General features: G+C 47.4%; 1 protein-coding gene across 2 annotated transcripts in view; it reads right to left on the bottom strand.

Annotated features, from left to right (window-relative positions):
- The window catches only part of BSN (bassoon presynaptic cytomatrix protein), a 93,734-nt gene that overhangs the window by 57,218 nt on the left and 14,640 nt on the right, over nucleotides 1-21,876 (bottom strand). For both annotated transcript variants that reach the window (XM_027732508.2, XM_027732589.2), the window contains exon 2: nucleotides 12,889-13,288. In XM_027732508.2, coding sequence (XP_027588309.2) covers nucleotides 12,889-13,288 — 400 coding nt within the window. The remainder of the gene's footprint in view (nucleotides 1-12,888; nucleotides 13,289-21,876) is intronic.

Genomic DNA, 21,876 nt, shown 5'->3' with positions numbered 1-21,876 from the left:
AAACACCAGAAACAGCTTGTTTAGTCACCTATTTAAATGAACTAGAATAGATTTTCTGTGTTGGAATTCCTACCCTTATCCAAATGCACCTGGACTTGGCTCATAAGTCATCATCTACTAAGTAAACAATGCCAATTCTAACACAAAAATCCATGAACAATTAGAATTTGAACAGATACCTGTAGAGCCACATCACTTTTAACTGGCTTTTTATAGCTATTTTTTACCCGTGAAGATGAGGCTGCTGCATTTGCCAGCCAGTCTACAAGAGCAATCACACTGTCTTCAAAAAAAAAAAAAAAAAAAAAAAAAAGGTAGTTGCAAAGCAAGATTAAAATTGGTCATTCAAATCATGATTTGATGAGAGAGTTGGAGTTGTTCAGCCTGGAGAACAGAAAGCTCCAGGGAGACCTTGAGCCCCTTCTAGTACCTAAAGGGGCTCCAAGAGAGCTGGAGAAGGACTTTGGATGAGGCCTGGAGTGACAGGACAAGGCAGAACGGCTTCCCACTGATAGAGAGCAGGTTTAAATTGGATATTAGGAAGAAATTCTTTACTGTGAGGGTGGTGAGGCCCTGGCACAGGTTGCCCAGAGAAGCTGTGAATGTCCTGTTCCTGGAAGTGCTCAAGGCCAGGTTGGAGCAACCTGGTCTAGTGGAAGGTATCCCTGCCCAGGGCAGGGGGTTTGGAACAACATGGTCTTTAAGATCTCTCCCAACCCAAACCATTCTAGGATTCAATTTTATGATTTTTTTGCTTGCTGATCTAAAGTCATCATTGCCATGGAGATCTGAACTGATACACCGGCAAGGTGAATAAACTCTTAATGAAAAAGGATCCTCCCAGTCAAAAGACTGTCTCTTCTATCATAACCCTAGCCAAAATGCAAAGTCATCCCATTAGGGGAGCTCTCTGCAGCCCTTCTGAAGGGGGGCTCAGAGGATCACCACAGAGCAACCTGCCTAGGACCCCTCAGCCCAACTCAACACCCCAGGCAAGCTTACAACAAAAGCCAGTTTCGCTCTGCTCAAATGAGGGGTGAAGTCCTCGATGACAAGACAAGAAACTGCTACAGAAGGCAAAAAAAAATGCAAATAGAAATTGCTCAGGTAAAAAAAAAAACAAAACAAAACCACAATTAAAAAAAATTGCTGAAGCAAATCTTTTCTCCACCTTCTGGGACTTCTTAGCTTTTCTTTGAACAATCTCCAAGCAGTAGCACATGGGCAATGCCAGCTGCAGTGCTCCATGTCCGTCCAGACAGCAAGGAAACTACAGAGGAGCAAACTGCACAGTTCACACTGATTTCACCCCCCTTCGATTTGCTCCAATGCCAATTAGAAACCACTTTTGCAGGGAAACAATAAATTTTGTCCTCAAGCCCTGGCTGCAAACCCAGGCGACTTGTTTGTAATTACCAGCCATGGGACTGACTCTGATGACCTACAGGGCATTTTTTGCAGGTAAGACAGCAGCAGGGATCGCTGCTCCCTCCACTTTCAGAGGTTCAGCTGGAGAGGTCTTGCCTCTGATTTTCAAGTGTTGTGCATCAAAACCTCCAGCTGAACAGTGGGAGCCATGCTGACTGCGAGCAATCAGCCCCAAACTGCCTTAAACCAGGCAGGTAAGGGATGGATTGGCCAGCAAGGAGGAAGCAGCAGGATCCGTGCACCCGGAGGGGGGGAGAACATTTGCCATCCAAATAAACACCACCTTCCCATAAGCTTTTATCTGCCCACAGCCGTGTCTGTTGGCGTGGGCTGACTCCTGGCACTCTGCAGAGAAAGAAAAGGAGAAGCAGGTCTGAATCATGGGATGCAGCAGGAGTTGGGATGCGACAGAGCACACGGTGCATGGCCAACATCACCTGGGCAGTGCTGCTCTTCGGTGCACAGGGACCGACTCACACAGGGAGAGGGTCTCACCGTGCTGAGACCTTTGCTTCCCAGTGGGATGCAGGCTGGGTGGCACAGGAGGACATAGGAAAATGGGTCAGCTGGAGAAGAAGCGGGACTTGGGGCAACACCTTGTGCTGGCCAAAACTATCAGAAAATGCACTGAAGCTTTCACTTTCTACAAACAGTATCACCCAATTTTGGCTCTTGGTGGGGTGCCATGGCTTGGAGATCCCTTAATGCAGTGGTGCTGAAGCTCTTCAGAGCCCTCCAAATGACATGTCCTTCAAAATCATCAGATTATCGGACTTTTTTGGGGGCAGAACTGCAAAAACTTCATGCTCAGGATCTGCATAAAGCACTATTATTATCATTATTATTATTTCAATACGTATCCCAGGCGTCAACAGGAATTTAGCACCTAGTTATGGAAAAGAGTATTTCAGAAGGTATTGGACTTTTTTAATTCTGAAGTCAATAAAGCAATAACAATTGTCTGCTGAGAGCCAATAGTGGGATCCCAGAAGCAGCTCAAAGACAGATGGCAGCAGCAGCATGCCTGTTTGGGGATAGTTCTCAACACACTCTCCAATTTGAAAGCCACAATCATATCAGCTGGAAAATTAATATGGCAGGTCAGAACATAAGGTAGAATGTGTAAAAACAGATTTAAAGGTATGAGCTGGCCTGGCCCAGCATCTCCATACTGACTTGGGACTCCAACAAAAATGGGGATTCATGCCCCAGTCTGCCAAAGGTCCCTTGAGCAGGTGCTAAGACAAGATGACAGCACCATGCCCAGGCACAAGGGCTCACTTTAACTGGGCTTCACCTTTTGGGATAGATCCCAGCACTGCTGGTCTTGCATTAGCATGCTGTGCTCCATCAAACACCAAGGGTATTCGCTTTTCTCAAAGCTCCAAAGGTTTTGCAATACATAGAGTATGCGGGCAGAACAGAGGCAGGTGAGCTCAAGGACAGGCTTCTCCCACAATATGTATGCTCCTTATTTCTGAAGAATCCAGAAACACAGGTAATTCAACCCTTCCTCAGGTCCCCAGAGTAATTTTAGTACAGACCACCTAGTTTTCAGCCAGACTTTTCCACTAGACCTGGTATTTTATCTACTGGGCGTCACACTGAGAACAGAGGTGAACACAGCAGGCAGTGCCTTCCAGGAGATCAGGAGAGAGATGAGATGTCTCACAGGGAGTAAAGACAACATGGTACACCTGAGAGAACAGAACAAACGTGCAGCTCAGAGCCATGACAAAGCTGGTTTTGGAGGAACCTCACACCTGAGGAGTCGCAGGGACACAGCCTTTCCAGCTTCCCTCCCTGCCTGTTAGGCATCAGGGTACTCTGCAATTAGGGGGAAAAAAAAATCCCCAAACTAGAATCCCAAGGGGAGCTCCCACTCGCAGATCCAAGCCCATTCCACCACGCCCAGCTGGTTGCTGCACTTCGCATGCACCCCTAGCAGGTTTTCAACAGGGAACGCCTGCTGATCCCACGGTTCCTGCAAAGCCGAGTTCCACGCAGTGACGAGCCCGTTTGCTCTTTGGGGACAGGGCTTCAAATAGCTGCTGGCTCGTGGCAATTAAAGCGGGCCGAGCGCTGCCGCCGACTCCGCCAGCCCGCGCTGTGACTGATGCAAGCGCCGGCTGGAGCGCCCTGATAAGGATGTCGGATGATTCAGAATAATCTTGGCTTTGCTGAACAGATGAGCCCGAGTGTTTGTGCTTCTGTTTCCGCCTAATGGGAATACTGTGCCGTGCTCATCAGAAAGGGGAGAGGGCGGCCAGAGGTAGGTGGGCACAAAATTTCCTCTCCATAAGACTGATGGGCACATCTATCCTGCCCGCCACTCGGGTCTCTTCCAAGGAGGTCTCCAACTCGAGGGTCTGGCCAGTCTGCCCCCACGGCTTGGACATAGCAAGGGGGTAGCAGAACAGCTGGGGAGGGAGGAAAATGTCAATGTTCACACTTCTTCCCGTCCTGGGGGTTCTTTGTAAGGCTGCTGCACAAGCAGTTGGGCTTCATTAGGATGCAAGAGATGGGCAAAGTGTCCAGGGCAGGGGGCAAGGGAGGAAGGGGAGGGACACACTGGCCATTCAGTCTTCCAAACTGACTTCCAGCTGGTATAGTGCAATATTACGTCCATGCCTTAACTCCTTCTGACAAACCTTTAATCCCACCAACCTGCTGCATAGTCTACTCCCACCCCATTAAGGCCACATCTCACTCTCTGGATTTCCCTACTGAGCCATTCCAACAACTTGGCTTTGATTTACTCAGAGCAGAAAGCCACGCCAGCGGCACAGCCTATTTAGAACACAAACTGACTCCAGAACGGAAACATCCCACCCTTCGGCTGTCCTTGATCAAAAGGTTTGCAGCCCAGAAAAAACAGCATTTCAATCAGAGTTAAAATAACCAGTTTTCACAGTCCATTAGCACTGTACCCCTCAGATCTGGGCTGCCCAGGAGCAGGGACGTCTGTTATGTCTCTGAGAAGAGGAGCTGGGTACAGCAGGAGGGTGAGATCTGGGAGCAAGGCCTGAATTAAGGTGGGGAGGAACACCTCTGCAGGCATGAACTGCTGTCCCACAAGCACCTCAAGGCATTCACTTTCAGAAGTCTGCTTTTTAGCACCTAAACATGACCACGGCCAAGAGACAGACAAGAGACAGGTCAGGAAGAAACAATTTGGTTTCTGGTGATGGGAGCCCACACAGCTCTATAAATAGCAATGCTGATCAGCTAAATTCAGGTTACAAGAGATGCTGATGAGATGCCACCACCTCTGTCTTTAAGGACCAGATGGACCTCATATGTCACTACCAGCTACGGTGGGAAGAGCCATGTCACAACATCTCCTCCTTCACTGGGGTTCTCCCACCAGGCACCCCTACACCAGAGATGCAGCCCCCAGGGTACAGAGTGGGTGCCAGGGTGGAGTGTCTGACACCCTTCCTTATAACCACCCTGCTCTCTGCAGCTTGCAGAAAGACAGTAAATAGGAATGAATTCAGCTAGGATTAACTCAATCCCCATCAAGGCACTGAAAGCTCTTGAAGTTTCCCCCTAAGCGCTCCTGGAGGCAGCGCAGTGTTCCAGCACCAGCACACACTGCAAACCAGACCACACAAGCAAGGGCTATAAAGCCCTGTGCAATTCCTGCTCTCTGGGATACTGCCTGTGCAGTAAGCGGGATGCAGAGGGACACTCAACCACATGTGTGATTTCATGTGCTTCACCAGTGAGAAAACCTGGAGTAGCATCCATGTGAGCAAAATATCCCCATCCACCACCATAGGCTGTAAAGGATCTTATTGCTCTGCCTGGGGATGTTCAGGGGAGTGAAATGAAAGCAAGCAGCAGGCACAGCAAAGCTCTCAAAAACACAGGGACCCTCTGACTCAGTACCCCGCTCCGCTTTGGAAAGCTTGACAACCGCTTCTGATCCTCAGCTGGCTCTTCTTTTTAATGATAAAGTGATCTGGGAGCTGAAAGCCAGAGGGAAACCATGTCTCGTCCAAGCAAACAGCTTGTTGTAACTTAATGTACCGAGGGAAGGACGGCGCAGGGCGGCGGCGGCTCAGCACGCGCGGCTTGCTGGGCTTGGTATTTAGCAAGCAGCAGAAGATGCCAAGCAGAAAGCAGGCCACTTCCCATCCCTCGGGAGGATTCCTCTCTACTTGCAGTTGTTTTAATTACCCCTCTGTACCGCAGCATCGCTCCAGCCTGCGGGAAGCCACACTCTCCCATCCCCTCCGAACAATTTAAGGCGTCACCACAGCCCCTCCTGTGTTCCCACAGTTCCTGCGCCAGCTGTCAGTGGAGAGGACCCACCCTGAGCAACACTAGCCCCCTTAGTCACCAGCAACCGTTTAGCCAAGATATTTTTTGACATTTTGCATTATTTGAATCATCCACGCGGAGCGCAGCGAAAGGCGGCACACTGGGAGGAACGGCCAGAATTACTCATGAGCTTTCCTTCGTGGGCTCCAACTTAAATTGTGATCTGTCAAACAGACGAGCTGCACGTCCCTGCAGACGGCTGGGAGAAGCTCCTGCTCGGGCTGCAGCAGGGACCAAAAAGGCAAACGAGCCATTTCTGTGTAGAAAGGCTCAGCAAGACAAGTGTGCTGCTCTCCAGCTTCACATGAGTTGTTTTACCCAGTGTTAATCACCCCATTAAAAAAAAGAGATAGAGCAGAAATAAATAGAAGTCTAACCAAGGGATAACAGACACATCCTTCACTGCACCACTGCAGATACAGGATGTCAAGAGGGCTGGGACACTCAGTGTAGGGATAAAAGGATTAAGAAGTGAAGGGTGATGGTGAGGAAGGGCTGAAATACGGGAAATATACACACACATGTGACCGGTTGGTCCAGGGTGATAAATTCCAGGTTCCTATCAATATTTTTTCACCACAAAAAATGCAGACTATCCACTGCAGTCACAAAGAGCAGATTTTTAGTGCCTAGCTCACAGGGTGCTCTTGAGGAGAGCTGCAGGGCTTCCTTAAGTGGGCACATCCCCATCAAGCTCTGGTCCCACCTCATGGTGCAGATGCTGTCCCTGGGCATCGGGATGGGAGCTTCACTGTGGCAGGAGTCTGGGCCAAGCATTCCTGCCCAGGGGGCTGCAGCCCAAACTGCTGCATCCTTAGGAGAAGGCAGCAGGCATGGCAAGCCCCAGATCCTGCAAACAGCATCGCCTGCTGCAGATGCAGGTCACTGCTGGCTGAAGCTTTGCTAAAAACAAAGAACAAATTGGAATAGAACTCTTATTTCTCTCCCATTGTGCAGCCTGATCCAATGGAAAATTGCTCCCAGATCTGCAACGTAATGCTAACGACAGATTTATTTTTACAGCTATATGGTAAAGAAGGATGATCTCAAAAGAGAAATCATTCTGAAATGGGCAATCTGACTCAGCAGTGCAGGGGTCTGGCTGGATGTAGGGTGCAATCTACCACGTACACACGCAAAAAGCTGTCTAACACCGCAGAACACAAACCCTGCCTGCCCAAGGGTGTCCAGGGGTTTGATCTGATCATAGGAGGAAAAAACACAGTCCTGAACTTACTGAAAGGTGTCCAGAAGGATGGACTGCTGCAGACAGAGCCAACCCTCCAGACAGAGCCAACCCTCCAGCCCTACCTCCCCAGTTACCCATGGACACCATGAGCAGGACACCAGGGTGTGAAATGCCCCAGGGGATGTCAGACCAGAGAAACAGTTTTTTTCAACACTCATTCTTTAAAAAGAGAGGGAACTATAACCTCTAAACACAGCCTTTGTGCATGAGCACAATAACACCTCCTGGAGATGTGGTGCCGCATGTCAACGGCTGGGACTGGAGGTGCTTCATGGCCAGGAAAACAAAGTGTCATTGAGGTCCCAAGGGCAGGAGAAATCCTGGTTGGCTTTGCTGTTCAGTAAGAGAAGAGACCGTGTAAATGTAATATCGTGGCTCATCCTCTGCCATCACTCCCATTGCAAAAAGCTACGTCCAACACGGAGCTGATGCACCCAGAGAAAACTTGGAAATTTAGTAGATGCCACGCCACCATTGCCCTGCAGCTTCTCAATGAAGAACTAAAGAGGAGATGGACTCCTCTCGTTGCTGGAAAAGGCAGAGAGAGACAAGGGAAACCAAATCTCTCACAAAACCATATTTAATTATCTATCGGCAAGCAGATCCCTGTTTTCATCCAGTCCTTCCTTGCTCAGCCCTTGGTGCTTCCACCCCCAAACCCACCACATTAACACACAGGGCAGTGCATCAGAGCACAGCATATTGTAAAACATGAATTCAAGCCACAGAAATCACAGAAATATAAATTACAGCTGTGCTCCAGTGACCTCAGACCACGAGTGACCTGCACCAAGCTACTTCCACCAAATCATCTCCTAGACCCCAGGGTAAAAGCAATGACACCCATGAGGATTTTGCCCACGCTTACACAGCATCAGAGACCTGTAAGTGTTTGGATGTTCAGTGAATGACCGGCAGGAGAGGAGATGGATGAGAGGAAGAAATGAGGATTTACTGTTCATTAGTAACAGCCATTTGTTTAATGCAGAACTAATAACACCCCTGGCACCCTGAGCACAGCCCTTGGCTTGCAGTGCTACTGAACTAGTGGTCACTAGCCAAGCCAAAGCCTCCTGAAGGGTAAATAATTTAGATTAGGCCCTTAATTCACAAAAATGGTGGGGTTTGCTGAAAATTGGACACCGTTGTGGTGTAAAATTGGGACAGTGAACCAAATGAGAAATGGGCTCTTAAGAAAAGCAGTGTATGAACAGCTTCATAATTTCAATATTTGGGGTTTTTTCAGTCATTTGCTAAATGGCTGGAGGTGATGCTGTGGGCAGGCACCACTCCTGCTGGTACAGCCAGGCTGGAGAAGGCTTTGGACCATGGCCATCCCTCCAGTGCCAACGAGCCCCACTCCTGCCACCAGAGATGCTCTGCTGAGCACTGTGTCACCCCTCTGCTTCCCCTACCTCCTCTTCTTCTTCTTTGTTCCACTTTACCCAAATGTTCTTACACTACTGAGCAGAAAACCATCTACTGTTAGGTTATGGCAGGATAAACACAGCCCTACACAATACTTACACTATTTCAGTCTCATCTCCTCAGCTGATGGACTATTTTCCACTGATACAATTTCAACATTTATCTAAAAACTTTAAACGATTTTTGTGGCTATCTCCTCTTGCCACAGGTAACTCAGGATCTGCTGAGAATTTTTCTTTTCCTGTCAAACAACCCTGACCACTGCTGGGAAACCAACCAGCAGTTTTTAATCCTCCCTGAGACTTTTTATGTTTTGCTTGCTGAAGGGCTGTGATCAAAGGTTGGTGATGAGCTTACATGGCACAGAGCACATAGGGAACAGATTTATTCTCAAATATTTTAAATATTTCATAATTCATTATATTCATGGCATAAAAAGTACAAAGAATCACTTCAGTCTCCCTAAGTGGAGCTAAAAAAGTGAGCCAGAACTGAAGTTTACAATTCTCAATCATAAATATGGTCACAAATACAGCAAGTACAATCAAAATGGCCCGGGGACAAAAGCAGGGACTTCAAAAAGAAAGGCATTTGGTCAAGAACACACATGTACAAATATGTTCCTTTTATTCAGGGTGGTGCATTTGAATACTGATGAAACTGCATCTAATAAACACTACTTCAGAAAGCACAATAGAAATGTAAGGCAGAAGGCAAAGATTTCCTATAATCCCAAATGGTTTCAAGCAGACCTATTAGGCAGCCAGCCTTTTTGAGTTTCATTTCAGCTCTAACTAAAGCACATGTTTTAATGCAGTGCCACTGCTCTTGATTAAAATCAAACTCAAGTTCCTCGTGTTTTTGGTTTAGCACTTAGGATGGGGAGAAAACAAATTAAAAGGAGCCCAACAAATTTTAAGAGAAGACTGAAGAAGAAATTAATTTATCAAATTAGCAATGTGCGGCGGTACTTCAAAACCCCAGAGAGGCAGAAAGGATGCCTGCAGGTTACTCCTCATGATACCAAACAGAGCAAATCCAATCAGATGAACATGCTGCAGGATCAGTCAGGCGAAAGCCACGGGAGCGGCGGAACAAAGCAAAAGATGTATAAAAAGAGGATTTTCTAAACCCATTGTACTGGTTTGAAACTGAGCTATTCTCCCTAGAGGAGATGACAGCACAGTCCTGCAGAACAAGCTGTCCAAAAAACCCCTCGAAGACAACACAGAGGAAAAGTAGAAAAAAAAGTTTTAATGAGAAATTAAAAATCCTACTAGAATGTTATAGCTGCAGCGTTGCACTAAAAATAACACCTCTCCATTCAAAAACCTATTTCCTGCACAGGAGTGTAAGCAAACTGCTCGATTTTGCCATGTTATTAAATAACTCCTTGTCTTTAATGGTGCCACCATGGCTCCCTGCTTGATAATTCCCCTTGCTTAAAATAACTGTCTATGGCAAGAGCACTGACCTTCAGGAATAAGTGAATGAACAAGGAAAGCAGCCCGCCAGCACACGACCAAATTGAAAACGATGACAGCAGTTATTTCGGCGCGCAGAGATGAACAGAGGGAAGAATGTGATTATCTACATGTAAAATATTGAGTGACACCAGCAGCAGACAGGAACTTCTGTTTGCCCAGTCTTGTGAAACAAGAACGAGCTGCTGCTCAAAGGAATAAACAGACAGCGAAGAAAAAACCCAACGAGATATTTTGTTCTTCTCAGCAAGCGATCAAGTCAAGATGCCACGGAGGCCGACTGCTTCGTCAGCACAGAAATTCATAGCTTGCCTTGAAGACAAAACGACCATCAAGCCACTTGAAAAGGGATAAAACACAAAAGGCAAAGAAAAATAGCCTTTAAAAGGAGTTCACGTGCTTCTGAGCAGAAGGTATCACCTAATTATGAAGTGAAGGTGTTTTGCTGGGAGGTACAGCTAACCCTCCTCTGAAAAACCTGCTCTTGGAATTGTAAGTAGAACAGTGGGGCATGAGGGACTACAGCTCATACACTAAGTCTGTTACTTTATTTTTATATATATTATAAAAAGCTATTTTATAGCATGTGTATAAAATATATATATACACACACACACACATATATGTATATATAAAAGACTCATGAAAAGTAAGTGTTTACACAAGCTTCAAAACAAGACTCTCAAAATGGTTTCAGAAATCATGCCAAACCAGTCCTGGAGCTCCCACCTCACTATGCCAATGGTTTCTGGCAGTCCCACAGATTGCACAGGAGAGGAGGTACCAAGCAAAACACAATTTTGGTTTTCTTGGGTTTGGTTTCCTTAGAAAATGCAGTATTTTTGATGATATAATCCTGCTAGAGAGCCTTGAAAGCAGAAAAAAGTTACAAATCCCTATCTACTGCAGCACAAAGTGGCAACATCAACCATTCCCATGAAAATACATTCATAAGGAAATGCAAATGGAAAATACAGCCCCTCATTAGCAAAGCTGTGCAGCCACCCAGCAGCGCCTGCTGGTTGGAGGGACCAGACTGGGTGGATGTTTTCCCTGTGAGGGCAGTCAGGTGATGGAGCAGGTGGGACCAGCACATCCATCCCTGGAAGGTTCTGGAACCCAAAGGGGTACAGCCCAGAGATCCTTCCTTGATTGCTGCTTTGAGCAGAGGTTGGACACTCTGGAGATCCTTCCAACCCAGCTCCCACCATCAAGATAGAGAGCACCCTCCAAGCTGCCTCCCATCACTCCTCTGTAACACCACCAGGCTGCTTCAGACACCTCGCTGTGTGACTCTGGAATAGCAGCACAAGGAATGATGCTGAGGAAAGCGAGTCACACTTCCAACCAGGCAGCAACCACCGCTGCTCCCCCAGCCAGCCCATCACACAGGCTGCCAACATGAGCTGCAAATGTGCTTCTCTTGGACAACTGTTTTCATCCCCCAGCTCCCACAATGACCTACTTACAACTCATAAGGCTGTTTGCTGCTGAAATGCATATTAAACTCAGGACAAACAAAAAAACCCCACACCTTTTCCATTTCAGGTACAACTTTTTGATTTCATGTTTAAAAATGCTCCACAGTCAATCACATTTCAGAGGGCACAAAAACCTAGAGATGCCAAGAGAGAGATGGCCTAGAGTTCTAAGCAGAAACTCCATACACACTCACATTTAAACATGAGCATCTGTAGGAGAGACCTGGGGTAGAACCACCGTGGGAAAGCTCTTGGGGCAAGAGAGAGGAGACAAGACCCAGGCTGACCAGAAACTGAGCAAATGGTACATTTCTCTTTGGTTATTTGCTGGTTAACTGATACTATTCAGAGTAGTTGGTCAACTTTCAAAGCAATGTTTGGACAACAAAATAAATGTTTGGCACATGTATTTAAAAGTGAAACTTGAAAGTGAAACAAAAAAGTGGCCCATGGCATTTCCTTGCAGGAGCCTGAATTTCTACCTCAGTCTGAGACCTTATATTGACCTTTGCAGGGGGAAATACCTGCAGGGTAAAAGCAGGAGCCAGGTAATTATACCTTGCTGTATCAGGAGTGTCAGCTACCTCAGCTCTCGTTCCATTGGAAAAAGGGACTGGAAGGCTGGATTCTCTCTCAAACAATGATATTTACAAACCGTTGTGTCTGGTGTCAGGAGCAAGCATCATGTGCTTACCAGAAATGGCTACTGGCAATAAATCCTGGGTATCCAGGGGACTTCAGTGCCCAAATCCTGTCTTGTCATAAACTGGGCCAGCACAGTGGCTTTAAGTTTCTGTTATTAAGCCTGAGAGTAGGAATCCCCATTGTTTGGCTCTTAACAGCTGCAAAAACCATCCATGTCACTTCCCACCCTGTGTGGAGGTCTCTGACCTGACAGATTGGCACAGGGAGCCCCTCACCCCAGCCAGCCCCAGCACCCCCATTTGGTGCCGCTGCCGGATCCGCCCCCGGAACCCCGAGCCTCCATCTCACACATCCCACAAAACGCTTCCCCAGCGCCGCATCATGTTGCGCACGATTCCTGGCGCTTCCCTCCCGCCGCCCAGCGTGACGCTGCCTGAAACTCGCCCATCAGCACCTGTGATGAGTCAGGGTTTGAGATGCTCGACACCTCGGGGTGCCAGCAACCCCCTCCTCCCCTCCCACCGTCAAGTCCTTCGACTTCCGGACACTTCTGAGAGCGCAGACCTCAGACAAGCGTTCTGGGGTCTCAGCAACAGAGACTGAACCCCTCTCATGGTCTACCAATTCCCTCCAACCGATTTACCTCCCTCCTCTCATCAGAGCTCAGGTTAACACAGTTATTCCCTGATTACCAGCACAGCCCTTGCTTTTGGTCAGTGCTTTGCAGCTGCCAAAAGCAAAGGTGCAACTTCTGTGCTTGGAGAACGCAAGATCCTCTGTGGCAGCCACCCCAGCACCCACCCGAGCCGGCCGGGAGGGCTGCGGGAGGAAGAGGAGGCGTTACCTGGGTGAGGTGCGGGTTGGGGTTGAAGCCACACTGGTTGCAGACTTTGCTGTGACACTGGGTGCAGGCGTTGAAGTTGGGCTGGCCGGGGGAGGAGGTGAGCTCTGTCGTCTTGCAGATGGGGCAGAGGGTGCTGCTGGGCAGGGGGGCGATCTGCGGGACCGAGTAGGGAGAGGTAGGGGTGCTGCCCCGGTCCGGCGACACCGAGGGAGACCTCCCCGGGCCCTGGCTCCTGGCGTCCACCTGCAGTGTCCTCCGCGGCCCCTCCGCCGCCGGTCCGGGCTGGCCCCGGCCCCTCATCTCCCGGGGGCTCTGGGAGCTGGGTGCAGTCTGTGCCAGGGAGGGGGACGCTGACCGCTGGCCCGCGGTCTGATCCAGCTGCTCCGGTCTCCTCTGCGCACTGAAACACCATGGAAACACACAGAATAAGCCCAGGTTTCACACGTTCACCTGATGCCGATCAATGCAGACAACAGCTACAGCACCCTCTCTCCCCCAGAAGCCCCAGCTCAGGCAAGGAGGTGCAGCGAAACCCCCCTGCAAAACAGGGAGATTGCTCAGACCAGCAGAAGGATATGCTTTACCTTACGAAACGAGGCACAACTTCAGCTTTCTCTTATATAACCCAGCGGGAGAGATGTAATTGAATTATTCGGTGTATTCCGAGTTGAACTTTAGTCAGAAAGTTGCACATAAAACTGCGCGTGAGAAGTTTGGGAAGCTCAGCCTCCTGCCAGCCAGGGCTCCCAGCGCTTCCCCAGCACAAACTTCAGCACAAACTCACTGGAAGAGGCAGCAGTGACTCTGCTTTGCAGCCTGCAGGGCCCTTTCTGCAGGGACACGGCCAACGCGCGCTAAACCAGCTTCTCACAACCTACTTTCATGAGTGGCTGTGAAACCAGAAGCCTGCAAAGAGCCCTATTTATTGAAGGAAAACCCCTCCAGAAGCCTAGAGGAGGCAGGAGAACTACTTGTACTTTCTCATTTGTCAAGCAGACCCCTGCAAGTGGCAGGTGAAAGCAACTAAAGGCCTGAGGCCACAGAAGTGGGAAATCAGGAGAGAGAGAGCATTGGCTCTGCTTTAGTAATCAGTAGTGAAGTGAGAAGCACAGGCAACAGGGACTTTTGTGGGCTGGCTGCCCCCCAGCTGAACCCTATTTGGGTGATGTGAGTCTTGGCTGGGCAAAAAACAGCTGGGATGAAATCTGGTCACCAGGACAGGACAATGAAAACTCCCTGTGAAACCACAGCTACTCAGAAGGAGCAACCCTGAGGTCAGCATCGCACCCACTGCTGGTCCAGCAGCAGTCCCATGGCCTGTGTAGGATGCTCAGCACCCCACAGTGCTGAGGGATGCTCCTGGCCACCCCAAGGAGGTCTGGAGCAGCTCCAGCTGCAAGAGCTTTGAGCTGTTGTGCTGCAGAGCATGACATGACAGCCTCCTCCTGTGTGGTTTCAGTGCAGGCACCCTGTAATGTGCTGCTGATGGACCACAAGTGCACGAGAATGAATCTGTGATGGAAGATGCTTATCTAATTACAGAATAATTTGGTGCATGTGCTTATCAGTAACGCCCACAAATATTTCTCGAAAAAGCAGAAGCCCTAATGCCCTCACTTACCTGTGATCTACAGCTGTTTAAGGAAAAGTATTACTCAGAACCTCAAATTTAATACATTGTTGATTTACCCAAGCAGGGTCTGACCTTATAAAGGTTTAAAAAGGGAACTTAAATGCATAAAACTAATGAAATTCAAAGTGCATGTTGCCACAGTAATAGGAAGTTGGATGAAAATAAATAGTAAAATAGCACTTTGGGAATACTTCCCGGCTGCAGGTTGAAACCCACTTCTCTGAAGGAGGAATTGCACAATAATAATAAAGCAAAGCACTAAGGGAGGGAGTAATCTGCTCCAGACTAAAAAGCAAACTGCTCCTGGCCCTGCAGCAGGGACCTGACATGAGTGTTGTTGGCAAGTGCTTCTCCTCCATCATTAGTTCTGACACCCTTGGGTCCAGATTTGGGGTTTGCCTCCTCATGCTGAGGGCTGCAGAGCTGCTGCCCCATAAAACACACAGCACCTGTAGCTGGTGGAGATGGGAGCCACTCAGCCCCTTCTCACCCTCTTCTCACCTTAAATTTAAATCCTATAAAAGCAGTATTTATGTATTATATTACACACACTATACTAATGGTGTATTAAACAACTCTGAAATAACATTATTTGAAAAACTTCATGTATATATGGTCAATTAAATAATTGCTGTTTGGAATAAGAGAATGGTTGTTCTGCCCAGAGAAGCTGTGGCTGCCCCATTCCTGGAATTGTTCAAGGCCAGGTTGGACAGGACTTGGAGCAACCTGCCCTAGTGGAAGGTGTCCCTGCCCATGTCAGGGATAAAGAACAAGATGGTCTGTAAGGTCCCTCTCATTCCAAACCACTCTGTGATTCTGTGATTCTATTTCATTGCAAATTTCAAAATCCAAATATTTTTTCCTCATTTGATATGAAAAAATGTTTGCCATTTGCCACCAAGTAGGAATTCTGACTCTGAACTGGCTCTGACCACAGAAATCCCACTCAACCGTAGTTTCACTTCCCAACTCAGTGAAAAATGGGAATAATTTACAGCAGCTCCTCACAGTGCAAGTGTTTAGCAGTGTATTAGTAGCCACCACCTATTTTTGCAGCTGATGTTAGTAGCACTGGCACTCTGGCCTATTTAGTTCAAGCACCCTTCTGTAAATAAAGAGTGAAATTTTTGAGCTGGATTTTCGCACCAAATCAACGTGAGGAGTGCCACACCTCTGGATCTGTGCTCCATCAAGGAGCTGTCACACAACACAGAGACAAACTCACCACGTTTTCAACCCAAAACAGAGTCTGTGGTTCTCTTGAAAATGCAAAAACCCACGAGGAACAACACAGCAGGTGCTGTAATTTTGCCCCAAGCATCATTCCTGGCACAGAAGACGGAGGAGGGCAGTTGGGTGCTCACTGCCTGGCAGGTCCAGCTGCTCTAGAAATGCTCTCCCAGCCTGGGTCAGAGCTCCCTCCCAGCTCCATGCACTTTTTCAGGTGCAAAGTAATGCCAGTCACCACCTCCGTCCCACTCCCAGCAGCAGTTTCACTCCATACACACATATCATCACTGCATTTATTTATTTTATAATTATCCAAAATGCCTCAGCCTCCCCTCCACAGGCTGGGCTGTCTCTCACTTGCACCAGTTGAACGTATCCGTGAAATTTTAAGACCAGAAAAAAATCATCTGGTCTGTCAAATACAGTAACTCAATCCAGGAGAGATGCCTCAGGAAAGAACATGAGAATAGTCATATGGAATCAGACACAGGCCCACGCTCGTTGCATCTCCTGCGAGGATGCTCCAACATTTGTATGCCTTGTACCCATCCAGGAACCCTTTTTTTTGCTGTTACACAAGCCCAAACTGCAGCTCAGCCCCTTGTTTCCTTACAGCCTTTATCACTGATTAATATTAACTAGCACCAAGCTGCTAACAGGTTCCAAAGGAGTTCTCCCCAGTGCCACTGGATTGTTTATTAACAATTAAATTGAAATGCCTTAATAAGGCGTGACTTCCCCCGTTTGATGGGGGCTGTATTGATTTTGCACTGCTCTAATTGCTGAATTAGAAATATTGGGCAATACAGAGTCAAAGATCTCCACAGGGTCCAAACTCAGCAGCACTCTCTGTTACCAACAGAGTAATACATTTGTACAAATAAAGAATATCAAGCGCGTGTGACTGAGTTTATTAACAATTATACTGTCAAGGTTTTCATTTAAGATATTCTGTCTATGAATGCTTTGTCATGAGAAGGGCAGGCAGGAAGCCCTATTCACCTGCCTGCAGTCACTGGCACGGTGGGCAGCTGGGAAGATGCTGTTTTCTTCCTTTTTTTCATTATTTTTAAATTGAAAAAAGGTGTCTTTCTTCTTTTTTTTTTTTTCCTCTTCTCTAAAAGTCTCTCCATTTTCCAGCACAAAGCCAAGGCACCCACAAAAATAAACCCTCAGCTCCATAAAAGAGAGGAGGTGAAGCTGCCAGGTTGCTTGCCATGGAGCCCAGAGCTAAAAATCACACCGAGATATTAATCCATATCCAGCTCTGCCTCTCCATCAGATAATTCTCCTGATTAAAAAGGCCCAGAACTTCCCTTGTTCCACTCAGGAACAGACATGGGTATGAAACCAGCCTTTCTGTTTAGGGCTGGTACAGTGCCCTGGGAGGAGATGGATAAGTACTGGGAGGGAAAAGCTGCCTGGGATGATCAGAAACATGATCAGCACAAGGAAAACCAAGGGTCAAAGCCATTCACCACAAAATCGAGCTCAGGGTGTAAAAAGTCACAAGCACCTTGGATTTTTTATGCCTGCTTTTTTCCCCTTCTGTAAAAATGATGGTTCTTATCATTAAACTTACAAGAATTGGGAAGGCTTTAAAAACAAAGTCCTATTTACAGCCAAACCAAACGTTAGACTGTTTGCTGGTTAATATTTAATTTCAGAAAAAACATGATTTGTCCTAAACCAAATTTTTGATGCCATGGCATCACCAGGGAAAAGATGTCAGCAGCTTTCAGGAAGATGAAAGCAGTGCAATGACATAGCATTGGTTTACAATTCCGTTCCAGTAAATCAGTTCATCCTTCTTATTTGGGAATTCCCAGGTAAAGTCAAGGTCTGTAGGAGGGAATTGCTCTAATTAACTGAAGTAGGTTCATCGGTGCCACTAAATTTTACAGGCAAGACCCAGGCTTGGAGCCAGCATCCCAAGAGATGTCAACAGGCCCTTTTTCACACAAGGTGCTAACATGGGAGCAATAACCATTGAAAGGTAAATGCCAACACCGTTAATGTCTCTGCTATAAAATCAAGCAATAACGATATTACACAAAATCTACATGCGCGGCTGGTAAATCAAGTCTTGTTGACTTGTGTGGAAAAGTTCAAGAGAGAGCATGTGCCTTGGTTTTCTCCTGATTTATTGGTTTTCTCCTGATTTATTGGTTTTCTCCTAAATTCCACATCTCCCCCTTGGACACACCAGCCACATCCATCTGCTCAGCTGCCACCAAACCCTGGCAGCGCTCACATCCACAGGGGCTTGGCGTTTGTGGTCTGAGTGAATCTTTCATGAGCTGCACCCCTTCTATGCAACTGGGAAGCATGGATTGCATCCCTCCCTCTGCCTGGTGCCAATGGAAATGGGTCCCTGCTCGCTGGGCAACTGATCTAATTACTGCATTGTAGTAGATAAAAGGAACACAAAAATAAGTGGCGCCGTCACCGTAGTTTTACAAAGCGCACGCCCTGCTCAGGCTTTCCAAGGAAGAGCTGGGTTTGTCCATGGAAGGCAGCTCCCAGCTTCACATCTGGATCAAAAATCAGCAAAATGAGGACAAGCAAGTCTTTTCTGTTAGTCAAAAAAAAGAGAAAAAAAATGGGTAGAAAAAGAAGGGAAATGACTGCTTGCTTGCAGTAAAACCAAGAGAATGAGAAGCAAACAACTCAAGATAAAGCATGAAAAGAGAGGCGATGTGAAGACACACCCAAAAGGAGGCTGGGCTGACCAACAAGAATTAGAGCTGCTCAGCTAAGAGCAGAGATTTGACCTAGTTGGTTTGACTGAAACCTGATGTGAACATCCACATGGCTGATTTTAAGAATCACTGAGTATAACCTATTTAGAACAAAACCAGGTAGCTAAGCAGAAGAGCAGTTTTACTCCAGGTCAAAATGGCACTGGCTTTGACTTGGAAAGACATAGTTCTGAATGGTTATGGGTCGGCATAGGAACAGCGTGGGATAATATCAGACATTAGCTGGTATGCTCTGCCTGTCAGCACATCTGACTAGAAAATAGGACATGCAACCGTTTAATAAATAAACAGAAGAAGAAGTGTCTGATGTGGAGTGTCTCTGGTTTCAGCTCTGTGCACTGAAAATCTCACACTACTGATGCTCAAATCTACCCTGAACCTGGGAGTTTTACTGGGGGCAGCTTCATAGCTCTAAAAGTGCTACATCCAGCATGGAGAATTCTGCATTGACAAAAAAGAAAAAAAAAAAAGGCAGCAGTTACAGAATTAAAAACTAGCACCTGCTTAAATCCAAGTATCCCTGACTTAATTACACTGATGTCCATGCAGGAAGAGGATCCTGCTGTAAATGTGTGTACTGGGCGGTTTAAAAACAGTGAATGCCACCCAGATGAAATCAAAACAGAAAATACGAAATGGTGACTAGAAGCTGTCAGGGAGTATTTTATTAGATGGCAACATAAGCACTCTTGTGAAAGGCCACAGTGTTTAATAACTAGCTTTTGTGAGCAGTGGAAAAACCCTGTTCTCCTGCAGCTTTGTGCTCCAGGGTTGCTTTATCCCTGTCAAATAAGATGCAGCTTCTGTCAGGCATTTTCCCGGTGACTGAGGCGTCCCTAATGCACATCTCCTGATGCTGACAGTGTACTTGAGCTCCTGCTCCAGGCTCCCAATCTGGGCAGTCATTTGAGTCCTTAACCTCCACCCACACACCTGTTCTCATAAATACAGAGGAATGTGATATTCTGGAGTCCTCTGCCTCCCTGTTACACTCCACTGGGGCTGGGGTTCAAGGAGGGGCTGCCAGGCATAAGGTGGCACAAGCCACTGGCACTCAGCACACCAGACTCACAACCTTCCCTAGAGGAATGATGCTGCTGTGGGGTGAGCAGCGCTGCATGCACGGTGTGCCAGCTTCCTCCTCCGGCCATGGTTTGGCAGGAGACAACACACCCAGAGCTGTTGCTGGTTTTTCCCTTCCTCTGAAAAGCAGAGGTCTATGCCATCCATGGAAAGGCAACAATAACCAGGAGTTTTTCAGTTTACACAGTTACCAAAAACCAGTTATTCTCTGTCTTATAGCACCGTGCCTAGTTCAGCTGAGAATCAGCAACAGGCAAACACATCAATGTCACTTACGCTGCTGCTCTATGAAGCACGGCTGTTGAGAAGCATCTGCCATCTTATTAGCTGAATCCTACATACTAGAAGAGAGGTTTATAACTGGTTTAAGCTCTAAATAAGCATTTGCTTGCTTATTTTCATTCCTGTGCAACTGCCTTTTTGGAAAGGTTTGTGAATCATTATAAATTGCAGTTGGACTAGATGACCACTGAAGGTCCTTCCAACTGGAAGTACTCTATTTTCTATCCTATTCTATTCTATCCTATTCCGTTCTTATTTGCTATGTGGCAAATAAGTACTTAATTTGCACCTCACTTGGCCCTGGTTGAGCCAAGAGCAATTTCCCTTAGGGCACTTTGCAACATAAAACCACAGCAATGGTTGTTCCCACCCACCAGCCCAATAACCCCAAACCCCCAAGGTCTGATGTCTACTAGTCACCCTACACAGACCACAGCAAACATCTGCAATTAAATGCAAGGCTACTGATCCCCACAGAGCCCAAAGCAGCCTCTATGAAGCCCAAGACCTGAACTGGAGTCAGGGTAGACTTTTTCATGTCTCACATGAGCCCTCACAAGCCATAAGGTCACTGAGTGACCTGCAGACCACCCTCTGCTGCTCTGGGGAGCTGCTCTTTCAGCTGCTGATGCCTGAAATGTGTGGCCACCACTGTCAGGATCTTGGCCAAGCCCCTCAGAGCTACAGGCAAATTGGCCTGACAGAAGAGTCTGCAGATAATGATCTCAGTCCCATATATATCAAAGAGATTTCTTCTCGAATAGCTTTACAGAAGCAGGCACTATGAAGGCTCAAAGGTCTCCTTTTCAAGTGATATAACTGTTGCTGAGAACATTTACGATCTTGAACTTCAAAGCATTAAAATCTCTCGGGGATAAGGGGGCTGTCTGATGTCCATTTTCCTTCAGTGACAGGGAAAATCTGTTTCCTCTGTGATAGCAGAAAACTACATGTAAATCTTCCAGAGACAGAGTAGAAGCCACTTCTTGATCACAATGCCATCAGCTGCATGGCATGAGAGAAGCAGTACAGCTCACTGCTGAGAGCCAGGAGCTTGCAGAGCATGAGCCTTGGCTCCACTGTGCCTGGGATGAACATGGAGATAGTAGAAAGGCCATGGGGTATCTAATCTCGCTCTGCCTCTCTCTGGGGACTTAGCAAGCATCTGGAAGATCCAAAGCAAGAAGGAATGGTAGCTCTTTCATTGAATGGGTGCAGTCAGAAGGTCAGCTTTGGACCATCAGTGCAGGTGAAGCCCAGCCTTGGAGCCCTTGGGAAGAGCTGGAGGGAGGGGAGGCACTGGGCACCCCAGCTGCTGGCCACAAGGACACTGCCAAAGAGAGGATGGTCGGAAGGTCTGGGCCCATTAAATACCCCTGGTTAAGCACACCACACTCCACAATAATTCAGGTGATGCTGGATGTGGCATGCTGCAGGATGGACAGTAAAGTGGGCTGCTGCCCACAGAGCTCCTCTCCTCCATATTGCAGAACTCTGCAAGGAATGATGAAGAGCCCTGCCCCAGAGATACAGCCCTGTGGCCAACACCAAGGAGCACACAGGGAAAGTGCAGCTAAAATGGGGATAAACGTCCCCAGGAGCCCTGGGGAGGTGTGGGCTGGAGCTGTCTCTTCTTCCATCTGATTTCCACCCAGCTACTTGATGTGTCGCCTCCGTATCCTTCCCCAGTCCAATTGATTGCCATCAGCAAGTCATTTATGTGTGTTAAAATTATATAAAAGAGCCATGACAATCTTGAAAATATACTGTGAGCAGCAGAAAGGACAGGGATGACGGGGAGAGTACCCCAGGTGAGGAGCAGCCGCTCCCCTCTGCCTCCATCCACTCACATCCTATACCCAAGCTCCAGAAATTAAAGAGTAAAAGAGTTGATTGCCTCAGTCACATTTAACTGAAAGTCTTTGTCCCAGGAAAGCCAACACTATGAATTACTGTGCTGTATTTATGAAATGCCAGCAAAGCCAAAAGATAAAC

Source organism: Pipra filicauda, unplaced genomic scaffold, assembly GCF_003945595.2.
Source record: "Pipra filicauda isolate LSUMZ 115617 unplaced genomic scaffold, ASM394559v2 scaffold102_size2360937_pilon, whole genome shotgun sequence".
NCBI lineage: Eukaryota > Metazoa > Chordata > Aves > Passeriformes > Pipridae > Pipra > Pipra filicauda.
Note: the sequence above shows the minus strand (reverse complement) of the source record. Positions and strands in the feature narration are given on the sequence as shown.